Source organism: Tyto alba, unplaced genomic scaffold, assembly GCF_018691265.1.
Source record: "Tyto alba isolate M040663 unplaced genomic scaffold, T.alba_DEE_v4.0 Super-Scaffold_14, whole genome shotgun sequence".
In the NCBI taxonomy this organism is placed as follows: Eukaryota; Metazoa; Chordata; class Aves; order Strigiformes; family Tytonidae; genus Tyto; species Tyto alba.
The window spans coordinates 2,175,864-2,197,090 of record NW_024881276.1 but is presented as its reverse complement, the minus strand read 5'-3'; the positions used below and the strand labels follow the sequence as shown (position 1 = coordinate 2,197,090).

The 21,227-nt window shown below is 37.8% G+C and overlaps 1 protein-coding gene across 8 annotated transcripts in view; it reads left to right on the top strand.

The window, feature by feature from the left end:
* The window catches only part of HERC2 (HECT and RLD domain containing E3 ubiquitin protein ligase 2), a 114,384-nt gene that overhangs the window by 22,870 nt on the left and 70,287 nt on the right, over window positions 1-21,227 (top strand). For 7 of the 8 annotated variants that reach the window (XM_042788891.1, XM_042788884.1, XM_042788887.1 and 4 more), the window contains exons 5-18: window positions 7,338-7,557; window positions 9,223-9,323; window positions 10,010-10,166; window positions 10,983-11,093; window positions 11,422-11,593; window positions 12,942-13,115; window positions 13,917-14,105; window positions 14,750-14,901; window positions 15,716-15,873; window positions 16,338-16,451; window positions 17,874-18,125; window positions 19,065-19,258; window positions 19,811-20,011; window positions 20,980-21,208. In XM_042788891.1, the coding sequence (XP_042644825.1) occupies window positions 7,338-7,557; window positions 9,223-9,323; window positions 10,010-10,166; window positions 10,983-11,093; window positions 11,422-11,593; window positions 12,942-13,115; window positions 13,917-14,105; window positions 14,750-14,901; window positions 15,716-15,873; window positions 16,338-16,451; window positions 17,874-18,125; window positions 19,065-19,258; window positions 19,811-20,011; window positions 20,980-21,208 (2,424 nt within the window). The remainder of the gene's footprint in view (window positions 1-7,337; window positions 7,558-9,222; window positions 9,324-10,009; window positions 10,167-10,982; window positions 11,094-11,421; window positions 11,594-12,941; window positions 13,116-13,916; window positions 14,106-14,749; window positions 14,902-15,715; window positions 15,874-16,337; window positions 16,452-17,873; window positions 18,126-19,064; window positions 19,259-19,810; window positions 20,012-20,979; window positions 21,209-21,227) is intronic. The other variant, XM_042788890.1, reaches the window with a different exon arrangement.

Sequence of the window (21,227 nt, the reverse complement as noted above, 5' to 3'; positions counted from 1 at the left end):
TGTAGCCTATAGACTTTGAGCCAGAGGTGATGGTATGGGGAAATATAAATGTGTGTTTGGATTCGCCATCTCCCTTTGATTTTGCTGAAGTGTATGTGTGTATGGCATAATTTAATAGGCTTTAATATTTTTGATGTTTATTTTTTCCAATAATTTGTCAAGTCCCTTTTGAACATTCTGAACTCTTAGCACCCACACCTAAATGTAGCAAGGAGCTTTGTAATTCAACTACTTACTGCATGAATATTATCTCCTAGTCCTGGACTTGATTTTGGCATCTGTTGGTTTCAGCTAGTGCACTGTTGTTCTTCTACTGGAAGAGGCAGTGAGTGGTTGGTTCCTTACTTGTCTTCCCCAACACTGGTGGGGTGATTTTTTTTTTTTTTTTTTTTTTTTTTGTTTTTTTAAGAATTCAGTCACAATCACTGTCCATTTGTATCTTTCCTTCACTGAAGATCTTACTTCATGCAACTTTACTGCATTCTAAACGCTTAGCTCTTCCCTCCATTCTTTTTTTCCCTGTATTTTGATTCCAGGGAAGGTGGGTTGGGAACTGCATATACTATTTCAGCTGTGGGTACTTCATGAGTTTCGTTAAGTGGCATAATGATCTCTGTTTTTCCTTCTGCCTTGATACCCTGTTTTTCCCATCTGCTGTTGTACAGTGGACCAGTTCCTATTTGGATCTACCCTACTGTAGTGCCAAGATCTCATTCCTGGGTGGAAGGTTGTTTGGAGCCCCTTTAGCAGGGAAAACTGGAATTTTGTTCCCCTTGCTCATCGGTGTACAACTACTGCTTTATTGGTCACTTGCTTAATCGCCTGCATATTTTTGCAATTGGCTGTCATCTCTACTAACGTAGTACCTGTGGACTTAGTGACCTAAATATTTGTCTCCATTTTCACACCACTGATGCATGTATGGAACAGCAGAGGAATTTACACAGGTTTCTGTGGGACTTGGTGTTGTTGATACTTCTAAGTGTATACCAGCTATTTATTCATATTCCTTGACATATTCTTTTTGTGTTTCTGTCAGTGTTCAGGGTTCTAACCTTTAACATTTAATATATATCACTATTGGGTGTTCAGTAATCTGAGAGATTTGAGTATTTTTGACTTCCATCCAAACATGCACTTTTCCCTTAAGATGAATCCTGTTTATTTTTTTTTGCTGTTGTATTTTTTATGTGTGGGGGGTTTTATTGTTTTGGTTTGTTTTTTTGTCTTGGGGAAAAAGGACTGGCTGTATCTTTCTCAAAGCTTAAAATTGTAGAGCCAGCTCATTTTGTGGGTATAGTTGAGTATTCATTTGATACCCCTTGAAGTCAGGTAATTTTTATTTCTTGGGGAAAAAAAAAAAAAAAAAAAAAACAAAGGGAAAAAAAAAAAAACAACCAAAAACCAACCAACCAAACACAAAAACCCCCAAAACAAGAAGCCCAAAACTGCTCAACTGATACAACAACTATGTGTGTAAAAACTTAACTTTAAAAACTGTTAAATAGATTATGATTCAAGTTCACTGTAATCTCATCTCAAGTTAGTTTAAGTTCACCTTAATTGCTGTCTGACTAGAAAATGCTACTTTCTGCTTGGAAATTTCAGTAAGAATGCTACTGTTCTGTTTCCCCTGTAGGTCAAAAAAGTAAATGAGGAAATAATGCAAACATCTTTAAATGAATAAGCAATGTACAGTTGAAGTGGGAATATGGCTTCTTGTGTAGTCAGATCTGCTTTATATTAGCAGAATTAAACCATTATGATAGTAAATCAGCGTAATGGTGTAGCACTTCTGGGGTTTCCTCATGTGTGAGTGACAGCTTATTTGCAGACTGGGTTGCATCTTGTTATTCTGCTATTGTTAGTATAGCTGATTGCACTAAGAAATGCTTTAGAGGCATTCACTAAGAGGGCAGTTGAAAATTACCCGTGTGAATTCAGTGAGATATTGTTGAGATACATGTCACTAGAAACAGCAGTCGAATCTTTCTGTGTGTGTTTTGTGAGAAAGGAGGAGACATGTAGAACTTTCATCCTGTAAGGGCTATCAGTTACATGATTAAATGTAAATTTGTACTGTGTACAAAATTAATTAAAAGCGGTCATGGCATTGAAAAAACTGTTTTTAACCTCCTTTATAGTGACGTTTTCTACTTTATTAAAATTTCTTGATTAATACTTTTAAGCTTAGATTTCGAAATGCTGATAAAAGAACGGCTCAGTCAAAGGATGAAATTCGACTTCCTCTGTTTACATTTCTTGGAACTTTCTTCATCTTTGTTGTTTCTTTTACTTTCTTACCACTTGGAACAGATTTTTAACTTCCCTCCTTCCTCCTCCCCCCCAACTTGAAAGCTGTTGTCCATTTCCAAGTACGTGGTTGTTGTCTATGCTTTTAAGGGGTATGTGCCTACGTGTGTGTATTTTACACAGGCTCACGTTCACGTGGCTCAGTTCTTGCTGGTTTGTTCTGTGCATGGGTATTTGAGCATCAATTTAAACAAGCGTTGTCCACAACACAAAACTTTGAAAATTAAGCATCGAGCCACATAATGAGATGAATTCTGAATGTGCGTGCAACTATTCATCATTTCTCCTGCTGAATACTAATAAGGTGAGGCCTGCTGATGGTCATCTTTTGGTTAGAGGAGCAGACAGAAGGAAGCTAAAAGCTAAACGCCCTTTAGGAGTTATATTTGTTGGTATAAAATAATTTTGGGACCATATTTAGCTTTGTTTCTGAAGGAAACTATGTGCGTGTGATTGCATTTGTGTCTTTCCCTCTAACTTTTGAATCCACTCGTTTTGTGGCGATGGCTTGCGGGGTCATTGGACGCCTGTTAAGCCAAGTCATCAGCATCCTCTGTCTGCTCTTCATCCAGTGGAAATAGCATGTAGTGGGGAAAGAGGAGACAAAATGTAAAAATCTGTAGGAAATTAGAGCGCATTAGTTCTGCTGCTGACAAGAATGTGTACTCATTATAACAGTAGATTCTTGCCAAATTCTGTTTGAAATGTGTTTTGAGTTTTTAGGCCTGAAATCCCTCTACGCTGTGTATGTTTGCCTTTACTGAAGCTTGTGACTCAGCCAAAGTCCTTGAAACTTTTCAGTTATTGGCATTTTTAAGATCCTTAATTTACTAGTTAGAAGCCTGTGGTGTTCCCTACAAGAGAATACCTACAACGAAATAAATGTTAAGAAGCCATTTAGTATGTTTTTTTTTTTGTTTGTTTTTTTTTGTTTTTTTTTGGTGTTTTGTGTTTGGTTTTTTTTTGTTGATTTTTTTTTTTTTTTTTTTTTTTTTTTTTTTTAGCTGCTAAAACAGGAGCAAACATGCCTTTGAACAGGCCACCTGTCTTAGGCTCATGGCAGGTTACCGTTGTGGCTGTGGCTGAGATGGCTTAAGAAGCTACAGTTTTCAGCTGCTTGCTTTGTCGTGTCCTCCCCCCCGTTTTGCTGGCATACCTAAGTAACATGTCACTTCTTAACTGCTTTGTCAAATGATCTGGGTTAAACACTACTGGTATTTTTCGTTCTAATGCAGAGAACTTCTGGCAGGAGGAGTTAAGAAGTGAAGACATGCAGTTATGTTAGCTGCTGAGGGGAAGGAGAGATGTCATAAATTTTAACAGAAGATGGTAAAAACCCTTCCCTATCTCTACTGAAGCCAGAAACAGATCTGATTTTCAATTAACAAGTATTCTGCTAATAGTAGTTTGAGTATTTAAACTTGTATGGTATGACTTCAACTCTTATATTGCAGGTATAGATTAGATAAATAATGTGTCTTCATCCTTCATAAAATAATTGACAAAGCAAAGCATCGCAAGGAATGGTTAGCATCAAGGGCTGGCATAGTGGCATATGAACAGTTTTTTGTTTAAAGAGTTCCCTGTAACCTTCTCCGATGAAATTTGAATCGTTACTATTAATAAGCTATTCTCTCATTAGTCTATTTAGTTCATTGGTAATAAGTGCTGTTCAGACTTGAGGGTTGATTGAAATCGATTTTACTGGTTGATTCCCAGATATATTTAAAGCTTTCTAAAGATGATCTGAATTTTTGTAAAGATAAGTTTACTTATGGAATAAGAGAAGATTTAAAGTGAGGAATTGTATAGATATTTCTCATTTAAAAATAGTGTTACTTTTAAAAAACCAAGGCAGTCCTTGGCTCAATTTTGAGACGTCTGAGGTATAGGACTACTATAACCTGTTCCAGCCTTTACTACACTTCGCACACGAACGTTTGCGTTCTTGAAATAGTAAAGTAGTTATGTAATAAAATATTTAAGAATGGAATTATTAAATTTTGTTAGAAAGCCTTCCTAAAATTGTAGCCATTTCAGATTGTGAAGGGAAGGTAAGAAGGGGGGGGAAAAATAATTTTGTTACAACTAAATTTAGTAAACTTAAATTTATGCTTCATGCAGGTTATTTTTATATGATTTGAATCGTGGGGAGTCTAAATCATAGTATCCATTAGAAAAAAATATTTTTGTATGCAGTGTATAATATTTGAAAATAGCATATTGTAACTGAACAGTTCATATAACTAGTTTCTGAATATAAATACTTAACGATTTTTAGGGCTAATCACTTGAAAATTGAATTAATGCCAGCCCTTTTTCTTCATAAAAAGTGAGGACAGAATTTTAGTTCTAGCCTTTCTGTTGTCTTAATTTGACTTTGTTGATGTTGACTTCATTGACAGGAAAGCAGAATAACTTCCTTTTAAAATCCCTTACTTTAGAGAGCACAATTGTGCGGTTTTGTTTTGTGAAACATTGCGTAGTCCATGGAACTATGGACTGGTTTTGTATTAAAACAGAATTGAACCTTTTAGGTATTTAAAACCTACAGTAATGTAAATTTTTTTTTATTGAAATGAGCCAGTTGTCCTGTCAGATGATTGAGTAGGGTGTTGAGTATCTTACAGGTTACCCTGAGTACGTCCTGTTGAATCTGCAGAATGAAATCAATTGCCAAAAAGAACAATGTTAAGAAAAGCCTCTTTGTGAAGCATAGAGTGTGATCATTTCTTACTTCATTGTTGTATTCTGGTGGTATTTAGAGGTTGATAGGGCTTTAGTGTTCAAGAAGGGAAGAAGAAAAATCTGATTTTTATTGCTTCTCATGGTTTCTTTAGAGCGATCATGATACTGGCATATCTCTATTGACCATGCTCTGTTATGATACTCTGAAGTGCAGAAGCCACGTGCTTCAAGATGTTTTGTTTTTTTTTTTTGTATTTTTGCTTAGAAAATAAAGGTTACTGCACACCTAAGATAACAGCAACAGTCTCAGAACATGTAGTTTATATTTTGTAGAAGTTTTTACTTTGGTGTTCTGAGTACTACGCAGTAGTAGCACTACTCAACTGAGGTTTTTCCCTCAAAATAATGGTATTTAAAGAAGCAAAGCTTAAGTTGGATCAGCCTGGGGGGGGGTATACTGGAGCTTCAGACTGGGTACTGATATGGTCATCCATTAAACCTTCCAAGTAAACTTCTGCATGACCATAAGGTTGAGGGACGTTATAAAATCCAAACCATTCGAATCAAACATGCCTTTGGCAGGCATCCGTTTTATTTACGTGTTACTTTACATTGTAATCTGAAGTAGCTGTATGTATGTAACTGGTTGGTACACGACTTTGCTGTAGAGTTCTTTGGGGTATTTTGTAAGGCTAGTAATAGGGACAGTGTGGCTTTTTTGTCATACAGTTGATTGAAGATATGAATGTGTATTAGCTGCTATTGCTTTTGTCTAACTTCTTTTTAAGGTCTAGACTGCAAGAAGCACTTTTTAATCTGTTCTTACTCACGGCAAAAATAAGTTGTTCCTCATAGTCAGGTGGAAAGATGTAAATTGCCTTAGGGAAAGGAATCTAACACATTATGAAATGGTGAAATGTGAGTAGCAGTGCTGAAAACAGGCCGGGGTGACGGCTGACAACAAACCATAAATGACTGCAGTGTGGTCTGATGGCAGAGAAGGCCACTTGAATTCTCTGCTGGGTACGGAAAGATGCTTGTAGAGTGAGGAAAAAACTGTGAAATACTTACACAGTTACAAAAAAAGTTATGCCTCATTAGATAGATACAGTTTTCAACTCTGGAGACTGCTGTAACTGTATGTATAGATTTCTGTAGATTGGAGGCAGCTGTTCCAAAGAAGTGTTGGTTTTGTGGTAGTGTGTTTTTTTGTTTTTTGTTTTTTTTTTTTTAAGTTTGTGTCCATCTTCTCACAAACACTGTTACATATATGGAGACATAAGTTTGTTTGGGTTTTTTTGGTCTTTTTTTTTTTTTTTTTTTTTCCCCCCTCATACCCCTTAGTTAGATGTTAGTTAATACAAAGATACTTCTGTATAGCAGCCAGGCAAGAAATGTGCTTGGCTTAGGGATGAGGACAGTAATTCAGTGCAAAGCAGAGTGGGGGCGGCCCAGTGATCAGACTGTTAATAAAGGGACAGAAAAGAACTTTTCTAAGAATGTGCTTCGTTGATGTTTGTCCTAGGAATTAAAGTTACAGAGAATGTAAAAAATTCATAATTCCAAAATTTTTATTTTAAAGTGTTGTGTGGTTTATTTTCGGGGCGGGGCAGGAGAGGGTTTGTTTTTGTGGTGTGTGGTTTTTTTTTTTTTTTTTTTTTTTTATTGATACAGTACTAGTACTTACTAGCATCTATTATTAGATTACTAGGACTTTGGGCTGTTGACTGCTTTTTCTGGTTAGTGAAGAATTAATTTTCCAGTGTTGGTACATAAGTCAGCTATTTTATTTGCTAATAGTACTTGCAAGCATCTTAAATTTTGGATGTTGTTTGTTTCAGAAGCTTAGCAGCTCTTGGCAGTGGTCCTAGATCTTCTGAGAGTGGTTCTGTAACTTCTGAGAAACTTAATAATGTGTATGAATGCAAAATGAAAGCATATCCTTGTGGGGACTTGCAAGGTTGTTGCTTGCACTTAAGAGAAGTCTGACTCTGAGGTTGGATGATGATAGGAATTTGCTCTCTAACTTGTTTTTTTGAAATACAGAAATGTTTGCTATGACATTTTAATTTCAGACATGAAATACGAAGGTTCAGGTGTGTTTACACAACCAGTTTTGATGATAACCTTTGTCTAAACACCTCTTAAGTATGATTGTGATTACGTAATACTGTAGATAGCAATGTGCACATTAAATATGGAAACAGGGAGTTTCACTGGGTTTTGAAGTTCAGACTTCTGATTGCTTCACAGTTTTCAATTTGTCTTGATTTTTCTTGATACTGTATATAACAGAGTCGAACATCCACAAAATGTTATCTTTCTCTGATTCTCAGATGTGAGTGAACTGAAGGAGTGCCTTCACGTGCTAGTGAAGGAACAGCAAACTCTGGCCACACAAACTGCTACAACAGCTCTTTCGGCTGTGAGGCTAAAGCAGAGGCTGGTTATCCTGGAACGATATTTCATTGCACTGAACAGAACAGTTCTCCAGGAAAATGTCAAAGTTAAGTGGAAAAGCAGCAGTATTCCCCTGCCTGCTGTGGATAAAAAAAGGTAACGACACACGCATGAACAAATTAACACGTCAAGAAACTTACAGGAATGTTATCAGCCTGTGTGTGTCAGAGCTTAGTGTGAATTCTTCCTCCTCGTGAAATATTGACAGTAAAGAAACTCTTCTTATTTCTTAAGATGGTTTTATGTGGTGTTACCCGCCACGCAGTTTTCCTCCGTGGCTGATGCTTGCTCTGTTCATACTGGTGGGTTTTTCTTGTAATACACTGCTGTAGATGATACTCTTTGAGCTATAAGTATACTTCTGTTGGGGTATTCCTTTTGTTTTACTCAGCTAGGAAGTATGGAGAAGCCTATTTCAGAAATCATGCTGATGGAGGTTACATAGTTCTAATAACATTTAATATATTTTTTTGTCAATATTTGCTCAGTTAAGACACATAACAAATTTAAAAATAGAAATACATAAAAGTTGAAAATAGTTTTCCTTAGCTTGGGTGAGAAATGCTGTAATAGTACATTTTATATGAAACTATTTCCAGAGAACTAACTGAATAAGAAATAGTCTGATTATTTTTTATGTCTAGATATCTTATTGATCTAAAACCAGAAAAATCGATCAGATGAGGCATTAAAGAAGCTATTCAGTAGCTGAACAAGGTGGTTGTCTGACAGAATGAGCAGTCTGGCCAGGGAAATTTTTATGTTAGATTGTCTCTAGCTTCAAAAATGAAAGGAGACAGTAAGTAGATATCATGACTAATTATTATGGGATTGGAGTTCTGACAATGATACCTTTCTCTGAGTTGTCTGTTGTCTGAATTATTTTTTTTTCCAGTTCTGATTAAAAAGAGCACTGATATGTTACCAGATTGCTGAAAATGCCAGTTCAAATTTTTTGCTCTCTTGAAAAAGTCCTAAACAGTTCAGTTCCTTTTGATGTGAGATTAAAAAGAAGACAGAATTGTTGGTGTCATTCTGAGAGGAAGCAGTAGGGAATCTCCTGCTGTTAAATGCAAAGGAAAGCTTTCCTAATGTGATTTGTTTGCATAAAAAGAAAATTTAACAGAGATGTATGCAAGTACAGTGGGTATTAACAAAAGTTCAAGCTATCTCTCTTCTTTACACACGTCAGTGCAGAAGCTGTAAAGAGAGATTCATAACACACTTGAATGGAAAGATAAGAAATGACAAAATTGATGGAATTAGTTATCACTAATTAAAGATTCATTGAAAAAAAAATGACTATAGGCATAGTTTATGCAATCCAAATTAACTAGAAACATAAACTTTCTGAGTAAATAATGAGTACATGAAATATCTTGCATCTGTGTATTTTGCAGACACCATCATAATTTCACTCTGAGTAACTCTAAGCGTCTTTCTCGTGGCCATCAGTTATGCCAGTCTAGTTTCTTTTTCCTCTGTGAAGCTTTTTAATGTTGGGGGTTGTATCAGTTGCTCTTTGAAGCAACTGAAGCTGAATTTTGGTTGTTGACATTTTGATGTTGATCACCTTCATTCTCGAGACAATCACAATTCTTTAAAAATAAAAATTGTGTAATTATAGATGCATGCATATAGCTAAATTATAAAATTGTCAAATATGCAAGTTATACAAATTACTACTATATTATTATTGTTATTGTTGTTGTTATTATTATTAAAATTATTTTGAGACAATGTATATATAATTTTATTTAGCCCAAGACCTATAGGCAAAGGTGTAGAAGGACTTGCACGAGTCGGATCCCGAGCAGCACTTTCATTTGCATTTGCATTCCTTCGTAGAGCCTGGAGGTCAGGTAGGTCTACTCTGTAGCATACTGCATATATTTTTATTAGAAGACAGAAGATTCATTGAAGTGTGTGTGTGTGTGTTAAATATTTGCATAGAATTAATGTTTATAAATGTTAGCTTTGCATAATTGTGTCTTATGTTTATGTGGTATTATGCCCAACATTGCTGATTGAAGCCGTCCACTCCAGCACCAATGCTGTGTTGTGCTGGGATACTTTTATGCTTAGGAAGGAAAGTTGGGATTTCATGAAAAGGACATATTTTTAATGCCAGGTTTCAGAAAAGTTAGCTTTATTCTTCAGACAGGGTTAATGCACGGTATTTCTACATGATAGTAGCAGCTTAGAAAAGGAGTTTGGAGCAGTAATGTGAAACTTGCGTTTAGTTTCTGTACTTGTCAGCAATTGTCAAATTGCAGAGGTTGGTAGAATTGTCATCTGTGCCACTTCAACCTACCTGGTTGTCCCGGTCCACACTGCTTGGTCAGGCAGCAGCTGTTTGGCTCACTCCTTGTCTAGCCAGCCCTAGTTCTTCTGGGATCCTCAACAGATGCGTAGTGGGACAAACTGGTTTAAGAGCTGCCACCCTTCTGCATGTCTTATTTATGAAGCAGATAGTTCTTCAGGTGTCTTGCAGTCAAAATGTTTGTGTGAAAATTGAGCGCCTAACTAGTATTACCGTGTTCCTTAGGTGAAGATGCAGACCTGTGCAGTGAATTGTTACAGGAATCACTTGATGCACTACGAGCTCTACCAGAGGCGTCCCTTTTTGATGAAGGGACTGTGTCTTCTGTATGGCTGGAAGTGGTAGAAAGAGCTACTAAATTCCTAAGGTCTGTTGTGACTGGGTAAGTTTCTTTTTCTGAGCATTACTGAAGTAGCTGTTAAATGACAAACTTGCATCTCTTAGCAGCTGATGGTATAAGCATAATAGTTTATGGAAAATTAAAGAGATTGCTTTCCTTTTCTAATGTTGTTATTACAAGCAAGCAAAACATATATGAACTGTTGAAAAGATGGTCTTCAAATATGATTTAATTCCTTTCAGATTTTTCTTACACAGTTAACGTGAGTATGCTGAATCACTGCATGTAGACTGACTTACCTGAAAAACAGTGTTTCACTCATGTAAACTGGATCCATATAAAGAGTGCTTTGGTAATGCAATATATATGTACATTTAATTGTGCCTTTCTAATATAGTAAAATAATGCAGACTTCTGTGCATATGAGGGAAAATACACTCAAATTGGACTTAGAGCACACCCTTGCTTTTCTTTGTTGTTTAAGGAGGCTTAAAGTTACCCTTTTACAGTAGTTACCAGAAATTGTCTTCTGAATACTGGAACTACATCCTTACAGTGAATATCATAAAGCATATTTGAACTTCACCTGTGAAAGGTGTTTTTCATGTTCTTAGCAAGTTGAATAGCATTACAGAGTGGATAGTGAAGCTTGGGTCACTTTTAAAGCCTAGCTGCCACTCTAAAAATTGATCTTATGTGGAACGTGTCAGCTTTTTTTCTCGGTTGCTTTCATCACCAGTTTTATATTTGTCTGAAAGTTTAGTGGTTCTAGGTGTGTTGTAGATGCTTTTGGTAAGCAAATGTGTATTGTTTCCATTTACTTCTTAATTAACGTATGTTGTTTCTCTTTTTAAATAGAGATGTACATGGAGCTCCCAGCACCAAAGGGCCAGGAAACATTCCGTTACAAGACCAGCACTTGGCACTTGCCATATTGCTAGAACTGGCAGTGCAGAGGGGTACACTAAGGTGAGAAGCAGGAGCACTCTGATTTTTAGCCATTGTCTGTTGTAATGCCCTGAGCAGTGCCTGCCTTCAGTTTTCTGGGGTTTGGTTTTAACGTTAAGAATTGTGGTTCAAAGCTTATGAACCTTTTCTGTAATGCAGTGGCAGTCGAGATCTTATGTTAGCTAAACTGCAAAATCCATTTTTGATATTTGGATAATCTGTTTAAAATGGAAAGCTGTTACGTCTGGTATTGCTAAACTTAAAAATGTAGAAAGGGAATTGTATGGATAACCTAAAGTAATGTTTTTAGAAATACTTATTAATAGAAGATGTAAACTTCCTCTTTCAGCCAAATGTTGTCTGCAGTTATGTTGTTGCTTCAACTCTGGGATAATGGAACAAGGGAAACGGATAATGAGCGATCTGCACAGGGAACAAGTGCACCACTTTTACCTTTGCTACAAAGATTTCAGAGTATAATATGTAATAAAGACGTGCCCAATACTGAGGAAGAGATTCAGGTACTTGCCATTGGATTGTTTGAAAGGGGCATTATGCTGGTATCGAATTTCATTTGGATGACTTAAGTAATTATGAAATTATCCAAACAAAATTGGCAGTAGTATTTTCTGTGAAAGATGTATATACACCACTGTTTGGTTTTCATGTGTATGTTTGAGTTTCTTGAGGTAGGAGGAGGAATGCCGTGGTATGGTTAGAGGTAAGCATTGTGTTTCAGAGATAATACTTCTGTGATAATTAACTCAGAGATGTGGCAGTTAATTTTTCTGCGTATTTAGACTGTTTTTATTTAGTTGTGTTTGAAGTTAATTGAACTATGACTCTTGGAGAATATTATTGAGGTTGATAAAACATAGTAAATCAGTTTTAGTATGCTTGCAACTTTCTATGATATTCACAAGCTGACACTATTTTCTCAACATGTTTGCAATTTTCCTCTACTGTAAGAAAATACAGGTTCAGAGTTAATTCGTTTTCTCTTAAACTTGTGCAGACAGAATGATAGAATGGTTTGGGCTGGAAGGGACCTTAAAGACCATCTAGTTCCAAACCCCCTGCCATGGGCAGGGACACCTTCTGCTATATCAGGTTGCTCAAAGCCCCGTCCAACCTGGCCTTGAACCCTTCCAAGGAGCGGGGCATCAACTTGGGCAATCTATTCTAGTGCCTCACCACCCTCACAGTGAAGAATTTCTTCCTTCTACCTCATCTAAATCTGGCTCTCTTTCAGTTTAAAGCCATAACCTCTCATCCTATCACCCCCACACTCCCTGATAGAGAGTCTGTCCCCATCTTTCCTGTAGGACCCCTTGAAGTGCCGGAAGGCCGCTATGAGGTCCCCCCGGAGCCTTCTCCAGGCTGAACCCCCCCAACTCTCTCAGCCCGGCCCCCCAGGGGAGCTGCTCCAGCCCCCCCAGCATCTCCGTGGCCTCCTCTGGCCCCGCTCGAGCAGCTCCGTGTCCTTCTGCTGTTGGGGGCCCCCGAGCTGGCCCCAGCACTGCAGGGGGGGTTTAGCAGAGCAGAGGGGCAGAATCCACCCCCCCCCCCCCCCCCGGCCCTGCTGGCCACACTTCTCTGGCTGCAGCCCAGGGCACGGGTGGGTTCTGGGCTGTGAGCTCACCTTGCTGGCTCACAGTCAGTTTTCCACCCACTAGTACCCCCAGTCCTTCTCCACGGGGCTGCTCTCGATCCCCTCATTGCCCAGCCTGGATTTGTCCTTGGGATTGCCCCGACCCACGTGCAGAGCCTTGCACTTGGTTGGCATGTCTAAAATACATTGTGTATCTGTATGTGTAGTGGCATAGAAATACCCTGAATTATTCTCCTGACTGCTTTTTTCTTTTCTAGCTCCTGACTTACCCTCTGAGTCCAAATGAAAGTTTTCTGAGGTACCTGACTTTACCGCAGGACAATGAGCTAGCGATTGATCTGAGACAAACAGCTGTAGTGATCATGGCCCATTTAGATCGTCTAGCCACCCCATGTATGCCTCCACAGTGCAGCTCTCCTACATCTCATAAGGTAACTGTTTGCAACGACAAATGCAGTAAGACATTGTTCCCAAAGGTGTAACTGATTTTCAATTTGTAAGGAAAACGCCTCCTAAAGTTCTTCAAATTTCCTTTTGATTTTCACAAGGCAACCTTGAGTTGCCTAAATTTGTCTTACTTGGGTATCTTTTTATTACATCAGCGCTCTTTCAGTCAGCACTAGAGTACAGTTCTATGGTTTGTGAACCATTCTTTCTTATCACAGTGCTATGGCTAATTCTACCATACTTTGAGCTCTTCCCTGTGTTTATTGGCTAATTCTACCATACTTTGAGCTCTTCCCTGTGTTTATTGGCTAATTCTACCATACTTTGAGCTCTTCCCTGTGTTTATTGGCTAATTCTACCATACTTTGAGCTCTTCCCTGTGTTTATTGGCTAATTCTACCATACTTTGAGCTCTTCCCTGTGTTTATCAGAGTAAATGCTCAAGACCAGACTTCATAAATGTTGGGGGTCTGACGTATTCAAAAAAAAAAAAAAAAGAAAAAAAAAAAAGAAATTAGAAAAGAAACTTCCCAACTTGAAATATCTCTGAACACTTACTGTAGATATTTATAGCTTGTTCAGTACCAGACTAAACTGAATAAGATGCTTAAAAATCTTTATTTTTGATATATTCTAATAGGTAAGATTTATTAGCTACTGGTAGTAAAGACTGTCACAGATTTGAGTATATTTGGCGTATAAAGGTTTAAAAAATAATCTGCTCTCTGCATTTTATCAAGTTGTGTATTTCAAAATGAGTACTTACAGAATTTCTTCTTTTCTAGGGATCTCTGCAAGAGGTCATTGCTTGGGGCTTAATAGGTTGGAAGTATTATGCTAACGTGAGTGGTCCGATTCAGTGTGAAGGACTTGCCAATCTCGGTGTCGTGCAGGTTGCCTGTGCAGAGAAACGTTTTCTGATATTATCTAGGAACGGGCGAGTTTACACCCAAGCGTACAACAGCGATACTCTGGTGAGAGTTCTTTTACCTGTTTTTAAAAACGTGTTCTTTTCTGTATTAATTCATAGCATGAGTCTGCACCATTATTTTACAGCATCTTGGAAGACTGGATGGAGACACGCTGTTTTCTAGCTTCTGTGTCGTCGTTTTTGAACTTTCAGAAACAGTGGTTTTGAGCTCTTCTGTTGATTTGATGAAATGCATCTGGTTTCTGTAATTTCCATCAGGCTAGAGGTTATGAATACAATGATGATTGCTTTCATTGGTATGCTGGTCTTCATCACAACTTCAGAAATTGACAGCTATAAAATGGATTTTACTTCAGTGATGTAACATTGTGCCCAAACTGTGTAGTTTCTCAAAAAACCCACCCTATACTGTAACAGAAACATTTGTCACCAAGACTGCCTGTAAGATTAAGATAAGCACCATTTTCATATAAAGACCTTATAAGGATGGGAACAAAATAACTTCAAAGCATTGTTTTTGGCAGACTCGAGTAGTAGATTTGACCTTTTTTTCTTTAGACATTCACCTCATTGGAATGCACAGTTTTGATAAACTGTTAAGAAGACTGTACCTGATTATTCTGTATATAGGCAAGTGATGGAAAATATAAGCAAGTTGTAAGTGTATTGCTTTTGTTTGGTTCACAGGGACCACAGCTGGTTCAGAGTCTGGCTTCCAGAAATATTGTGAAGATAGCAGCACATTCAGATGGACATCACTATCTTGCTTTGTCAGCAAATGGCGAAGTTTTCTCTTGGGGTTGTGGAGATGGTGGAAGACTAGGCCATGGGGATACAGTGTATGTAATAAAAACAATCATAACATTAGTTTGCCAGTGTTCTGAAATCATAGTAAAAGCTATTTAGTTGTGTATACAAGCACGTTTAACGTTTGACATCTGTTACTGAACAGAAATTGCATTCTCCCTGCCTGTTTTCTCTGCCTGTAATATTCCCAGTTCTGTATTAATGCTACTTTATGAAATGTTTGTATATGGAGGTTGTAGTAGTGGTCGCATGGCTTTATGAATCCACAACACATGTTCCCTAGAAACATTGACTCGTGTGTTGGAGTGGGGTCATCCATTCCTCTGCAGTCATGTTGCATATATTATTCTTTTTTTTCCCTTGCATTCAACAGTAACGTTACTGTCCTGCTTTTGTGTGGGAGCAGTTTTCTACAGAGCTATTCTGCAGGGGGTGTACCTCAATGTATTTGGAAGGTTTTAAGCATCTTCCCCCAGTGCCGAATTCCCTATAAAGCAAGGAAATTACTACACAGGGGTTAGCAGGGACATGAAATTAATTGTTCATATATGGTAATTAAAGATAATACTTTTATGGTAGACAGATATTTTTTTTTAAAAACACTGCATTAATTTAATTGGAAATTGAAATTACAGTTGTCAGACATTGCTTCAGTGTTTCGTATGTTGTTGAACAATCTGAACTTAATTTCTGGCCTACAGCTCTATTTATATCTTGATACTTCAGACTCGTAATAAGGCTTGCAGGCAGAATTGCAGCAATTGTTTTCTACCAAGTACATCACACGCTTTATTATCTACTCATCAAATCACCTTTTGTGGAATATGTCACCTTCTCTTTTAATAGCCCTCTGGAGGAACCTAAGATGATATCTGCTTTATCTGGAAAGCAAGCTGGGAAACACGTTATTCACATTGCGTGTGGAAGCACGTATAGTGCAGCCATTACTGCTGAAGGAGAGCTGTATACATGGGGACGAGGAAACTATGGCAGGCTTGGTCATGGTATGTTACTTGATATCTTGAAGTTGTTTGTCAGAGATTTCTTTGGTGCCCGTCTCAAATGATCTTTTATCTGACTTAGTTAAAGCTGATTTGAAAACCATACGTGGTTTCGCGTGAATTGAAATAATTATGGGAGGGATCATCTCAAAACCTTTAAATTTCTGTGTGTTATGTGAAAAATAAGCAATTGGATAGAGAAGAAAAATCTCCACTGTTCTCTGTTCCCTTCCTTGCGAAGCAAAGACCATCTGATGGGTTAAATCCATATTAAATACCTAATTTAAACCACACGGGAGCTTAGTCATGATGCTCAAATTTGAAAACAAAACCAAACCAACATGCCCTCCCACCCCCACCCAACAAAAACCCCCAAATCAAACAAAAAAACCCCATCCAAAACCCAAACAAAAAAACCTACCAGGCTTTCTTGGTTTTGCCTCTCACAGAACTACTTTGTTTTGAAGGTTCCAGTGAAGATCAGACCATCCCAATGCTGGTCACAGGGCTGAAGGGTCTCAAAGTCATTGACGTGTCCTGTGGGAGTGGAGATGCTCAGACTCTCGCCGTTACTGAAAATGGTTAGTAGAAAAATATAACTTCACACATGAAGTAAGCTTACCTTTTCTTCCTTTCAGTCTGAAGATATTTATATTGCAGATATGCATATTTCTAGTGGCTTGAATTCAGTAAGAATTTGAAGCTGAAATTCCTTTTGGGGAAATATGTATGTGCATTTGTGCATTTTGCATATCGTGTATGCAGATACAGCTCCATGCCTGGACGTGCAATATTTGCATTATGAATATGCAAATATATTTCTGTTTATGGTATATATATTTAAAACAACCATGTAAATGTATAATATGCACACAAAATACTACATTATATGTACATACGCATCTAAATTTTATTCATTATTGTACAAGTGCAAATAACTCATGTCACAACAGCCAGATTTTTGAGTAGGAGAGTTGTCTGTGTTAACCCATGGGAAGTGCCAAAAAGAAGCTGTATTGAAATTCTTCTTCCCAGCATTCCTGAGCGAGGTGCCCAGGGTGAGACATACCCAAAACCTGAATTTCACTGGGTGTCGTTAAGCACTAGAGTCATCCCTTAGAAAACAGATAGTTCTTGGAAGCTAGTTGTTCTTTTAAAATATAGCTGGTTATGGTGATGTGCATTACTTGAACGTTGAAAGATTTGCTCATCCAGGAAACAAACCCAGATTTTAATTTTCCTTTTTTTTTTTTTTTTTTTTTCCCCCCTCTTGATCTCAGTCTTGCATGCTTCCATCGCTTCTCAGAGTACCTTAGAGACTAGGTTATGCAAGTAGAGAACACAAGTGCATCCGAATGTAAAACAGGAATTTATTTTTGGACATGAATGGTTTTACCACCCTTGAACTGTAATTCTATTTAATGCAGATGCAGAATGACCTGACTTTTTCTAAGTTCCTATATCAAGAACTTAGATTTAGCAGTGTATTTCAAAAGATGATGGTAGACAATGGCACTTTTAATTTCATTTTGTGAAATGGTTGAATGACAAGAACTGAAAATTAAGAAAACAGGTTTTTCAGATGATTTGGCCGTTTGATGTGAAAAAAAAGATTTTGAAAATTCTTATAATTAATTGATTATAATTATAATAATAAAAGAAGGCAGTTTTTAATTGAAGATCATACTACAGGCTTGATTTGCAGTAAATTCTATACTTCCTATGTTTTTTAGGAAGGATTTTCTGTACACTGAATTTTCAGAGCATGTTACATGTTACACTTCTTATGTTTAGTTTTATCAACATGAAAACTTTTCAAATATTTTTCTCCTTATTTGCATGAACAATTAGAAATTCAACACTACTATTCTTAAGTTACAATTTGAAAATGGTACTTATTCTAGAATCTGAGATTTGGAGGAACTCGCTTGTCAAAACAGCTAACGTTGTTACATGAAAAAGCAATGCAAGATTTTTTTTGTTTCCTTTCTCTTGATTTAAAGGCCAAGTATGGTCTTGGGGTGATGGAGATTATGGAAAACTGGGAAGAGGAGGCAGCGATGGTTGCAAGACTCCCAAGTTGATAGAAAAACTTCAAGATCTGGACATTGTGAAAGTACGCTGCGGGAGTCAGTTTTCTATTGCTTTAACCAAAGATGGCCAGGTCTACACCTGGGGAAAAGGTGACAATCAGAGGCTTGGGCATGGAACAGAAGAGCATGTTCGCTATCCCAAACTGCTGGAAGGCTTGAAAGGTAATTACCAGAGCTGGAAAGGCTCCAAAGTTGTTCTTGCTGTCGCTGGAATCTTCTGTCAGACACTGATGGTCTCAGCTTCAGGAATGACAGTGCCGTGTACTTTGTCGTGTTTTGTGCCGGTTGCATCGAAAAAGGCAGTAGTGCCCATTTTCCCACCACTGCTGCATTTTTATACTTTTAAAAGTTCTAGCAGACTTGGAGACGCTATGTTATGGCTGCTTTAAATGCTGCTTGTCTTGCATTCTCTTTATTCTTACTGCTTTTCTTTCATTAGGTTCACAGAAATGCTTATTTAAACATGTATTTTTACATTATCCTGCAAATAAATGTATATGTGCTGAGATTCAGGCATGTGAATGGAATAAATGGAAATCGTAGGCCACCAGTAATGTTGTTGAAGTTGTGTTCGTGCCAGTACTTTTGACTGGTTTGTAACAGAGTGAGGATTATTACTTGCATCTGTGAGAAACCTGAGGTTCTGCAGGGGAAGATGAGGAACAAACCTCCTTTAGTGCTGTCCTTCCTAAAATTGATACTCATACGTGATGAATGATCTAACTGAAAGGAACTTCTGAACTGATGACTACAGTATAACTTCACAGTCCCTGTTCATAGATGGGGAGATCTTTTAATAAAGCTTTCCTGAAAAAGTATCTAAGTAGAAGAGATACAAAATAGAAGATTTTCTTAAACTTGTGAACTTTTGTACTTAAGTCATTTCTTAAGATTCTTTAAGTATTTCCTTGTTTTGTTTTTTTTTTTTTTTTCTGTATTCTTCCAATCCACTACTAAGGCAAAGGTGAGACTCTTGACATCCATAATGTGTTCATAGTTAAGTATGGTTATAATTAGCACGGTTTTCCTTATTTCGGATAATTTTTCTGTTAATGATTGTAATTTTTAAGTTATATTTTCAATGTCTGGCTTTCTTATCAGGAAAAAAAGTGATAGATGTGGCAGCTGGATCTACCCATTGTTTAGCGCTGACTGAAGATAGCGAAGTGCATAGCTGGGGAAGCAATGATCAGTGTCAACATTTTGATACTTTGCGGATCACCAAACCAGAGCCTGCAGCTCTTCCAGGGTTAGACACAAAGCATATTGTTGGAATTGCGTGTGGGCCTGCTCAGGTAAGTCTTATTTTTGAATTGTTAATTACGGTTTGGTTTTGTCTCTCACTAAGTCTAGTTCTGTACCCTAATTCCAGCCCTTCTTTCTGTATTTGTATGACTTTCCTTGTACTGAATAAATGAATGCTTGGGGAAAAAAAAAAAAAAAAAAAAAAATCTTGTGCAGTTCCTCTGCCAAAAAGGGCTGACTAGCTTTCCCTCTGCTGGGTATTCTGAGAAGTAGCTCTTTGTTTTGTTTTTTTTGTCTGGTACAGCAATTGAAGAGTTGTCAGGCAGAATGTTTCCTGCAGCAAAGATACCTCACTCTCTGGACTGGCATGATAGCACTTTGCAAAATGTGTTGAGAGAGTTCTTTTCTGGTATTGGTTTGGTTTTCTGTATGTTTACAGGGATGCAAGTGGAGGGTTCTCTTCAACAGATGTGCTGATATTATTTCTGCATCTACTGTTACTGTTTGAAAGCAGATGTTGGCTTTACACTCCTACCTCTAATCAGTGTCATCTTATATTTGGGAAATAACTGTTGGACTTTGTATATTGTCTCCACTTACAGAGTTTTGCTTGGTCATCGTGTTCAGAATGGTCAATAGGCTTGCGGGTGCCTTTTGTGGTGGATGTTTGCCCCATGACATTCGAGCAGCTAGATCTGTTACTAAGGCAAGTGACAGAGGGAATGGATGGCTCCTCTGACTGGCCCCCTCCTCAGGAAAAAGAGTGTATGGCTGTGGCAACATTAAACCTTCTAAGACTTCAGGTACCTGCAGTTTCTTACACATCGAGCAGTTGTCGAGTGAAATGTTTCAGTAAATTGCTTGGATGAAAACAGTGGACTTAATGTATTTTAAAACTTTTTTTAATTGATTTAAAAAGTGAAATAAGTACAATAGCATTTTCTACGCTTTGAAATTTGGCAGCTAGAGGTTGTTCTTTTTTTTAGTTGGCTGCTTTTGAATCTCATTAAAAATGAACTATAAAAATAAAATGTAAATGGATTAAGCCTTGTATACTCACTCAGTAAACCCATACGCTCAGAGCTGTTGAGCATTTCTAAGAGTTTTAAAGAGCATTTTAAGAGTGAATGTTCCCTTAGAAGGTATCTGACAATCACTGAAGATGTGCTGCTTTTCCTAGCATACTGTAATGAAGTAGAAACAGATTAGGCTATTCTGCATGTTGTTATAGTTCAGAGTTTTATGGGAGGTAGTTAAATATATTTCATAATCTTTGTGTATTAGTTTAGATTCACTCAGTAAACCCATACGCCCAGAGCTGTTGAGCATTTCTAAGAGTTTTAAAGAGCATTTTAAGAGTGAATGTTCCCTTAGAAGGTATCTGACAATCACTGAAGATGTGCTGCTTTTCCTAGCATACTGTAATGAAGTAGAAACAGATTAGGTTATTCTGCACGTTGTTATAGTTCAGAGTTTTATGGGAGGTAGTTAAATATATTTCATAATCTTTGTGTATTAGTTTAGATTCAGTAAGTGTTTGGGGCAGGCCAGCATTTCCCTTTACTATTACAAATCTACAGATGAAAGTTTGTATCTTTGTCAGTGAGCTTACTCAATTGCTCCAGGATTGACTCTTCACTCTTTATTTTTGTTACTGCTTTCCCCCCCCCCCCCCCCCCCCCCCCTCCAAGTTAAGGTCTCTCCAATGTTTAATCTCTTTCAAATTTGCCATTTTTTCCGCGCCGCCCCCCCCCTTTTCTTTTTTTTTCAGCTTCATGCTGCCATTAGTCACCAGGTGGATCCGGAATGCCTCGGCTTAGGTTTGGGCAGCATCCTGCTCAACAGCCTGAAACAGACAGTGGTGACGTTAGCGAGCAACGCTGGGGTTCTCAACACGGTGCAGTCGGCCGCGCAGGCGGTGCTGCAGAGCGGGTGGTCCGTGCTGCTGCCGACGGCAGAAGAGCGGGCCAGGGCGCTCTCGGCACTTCTACCCAGCGCAGGTTGGTCCGGAGGTTGAAG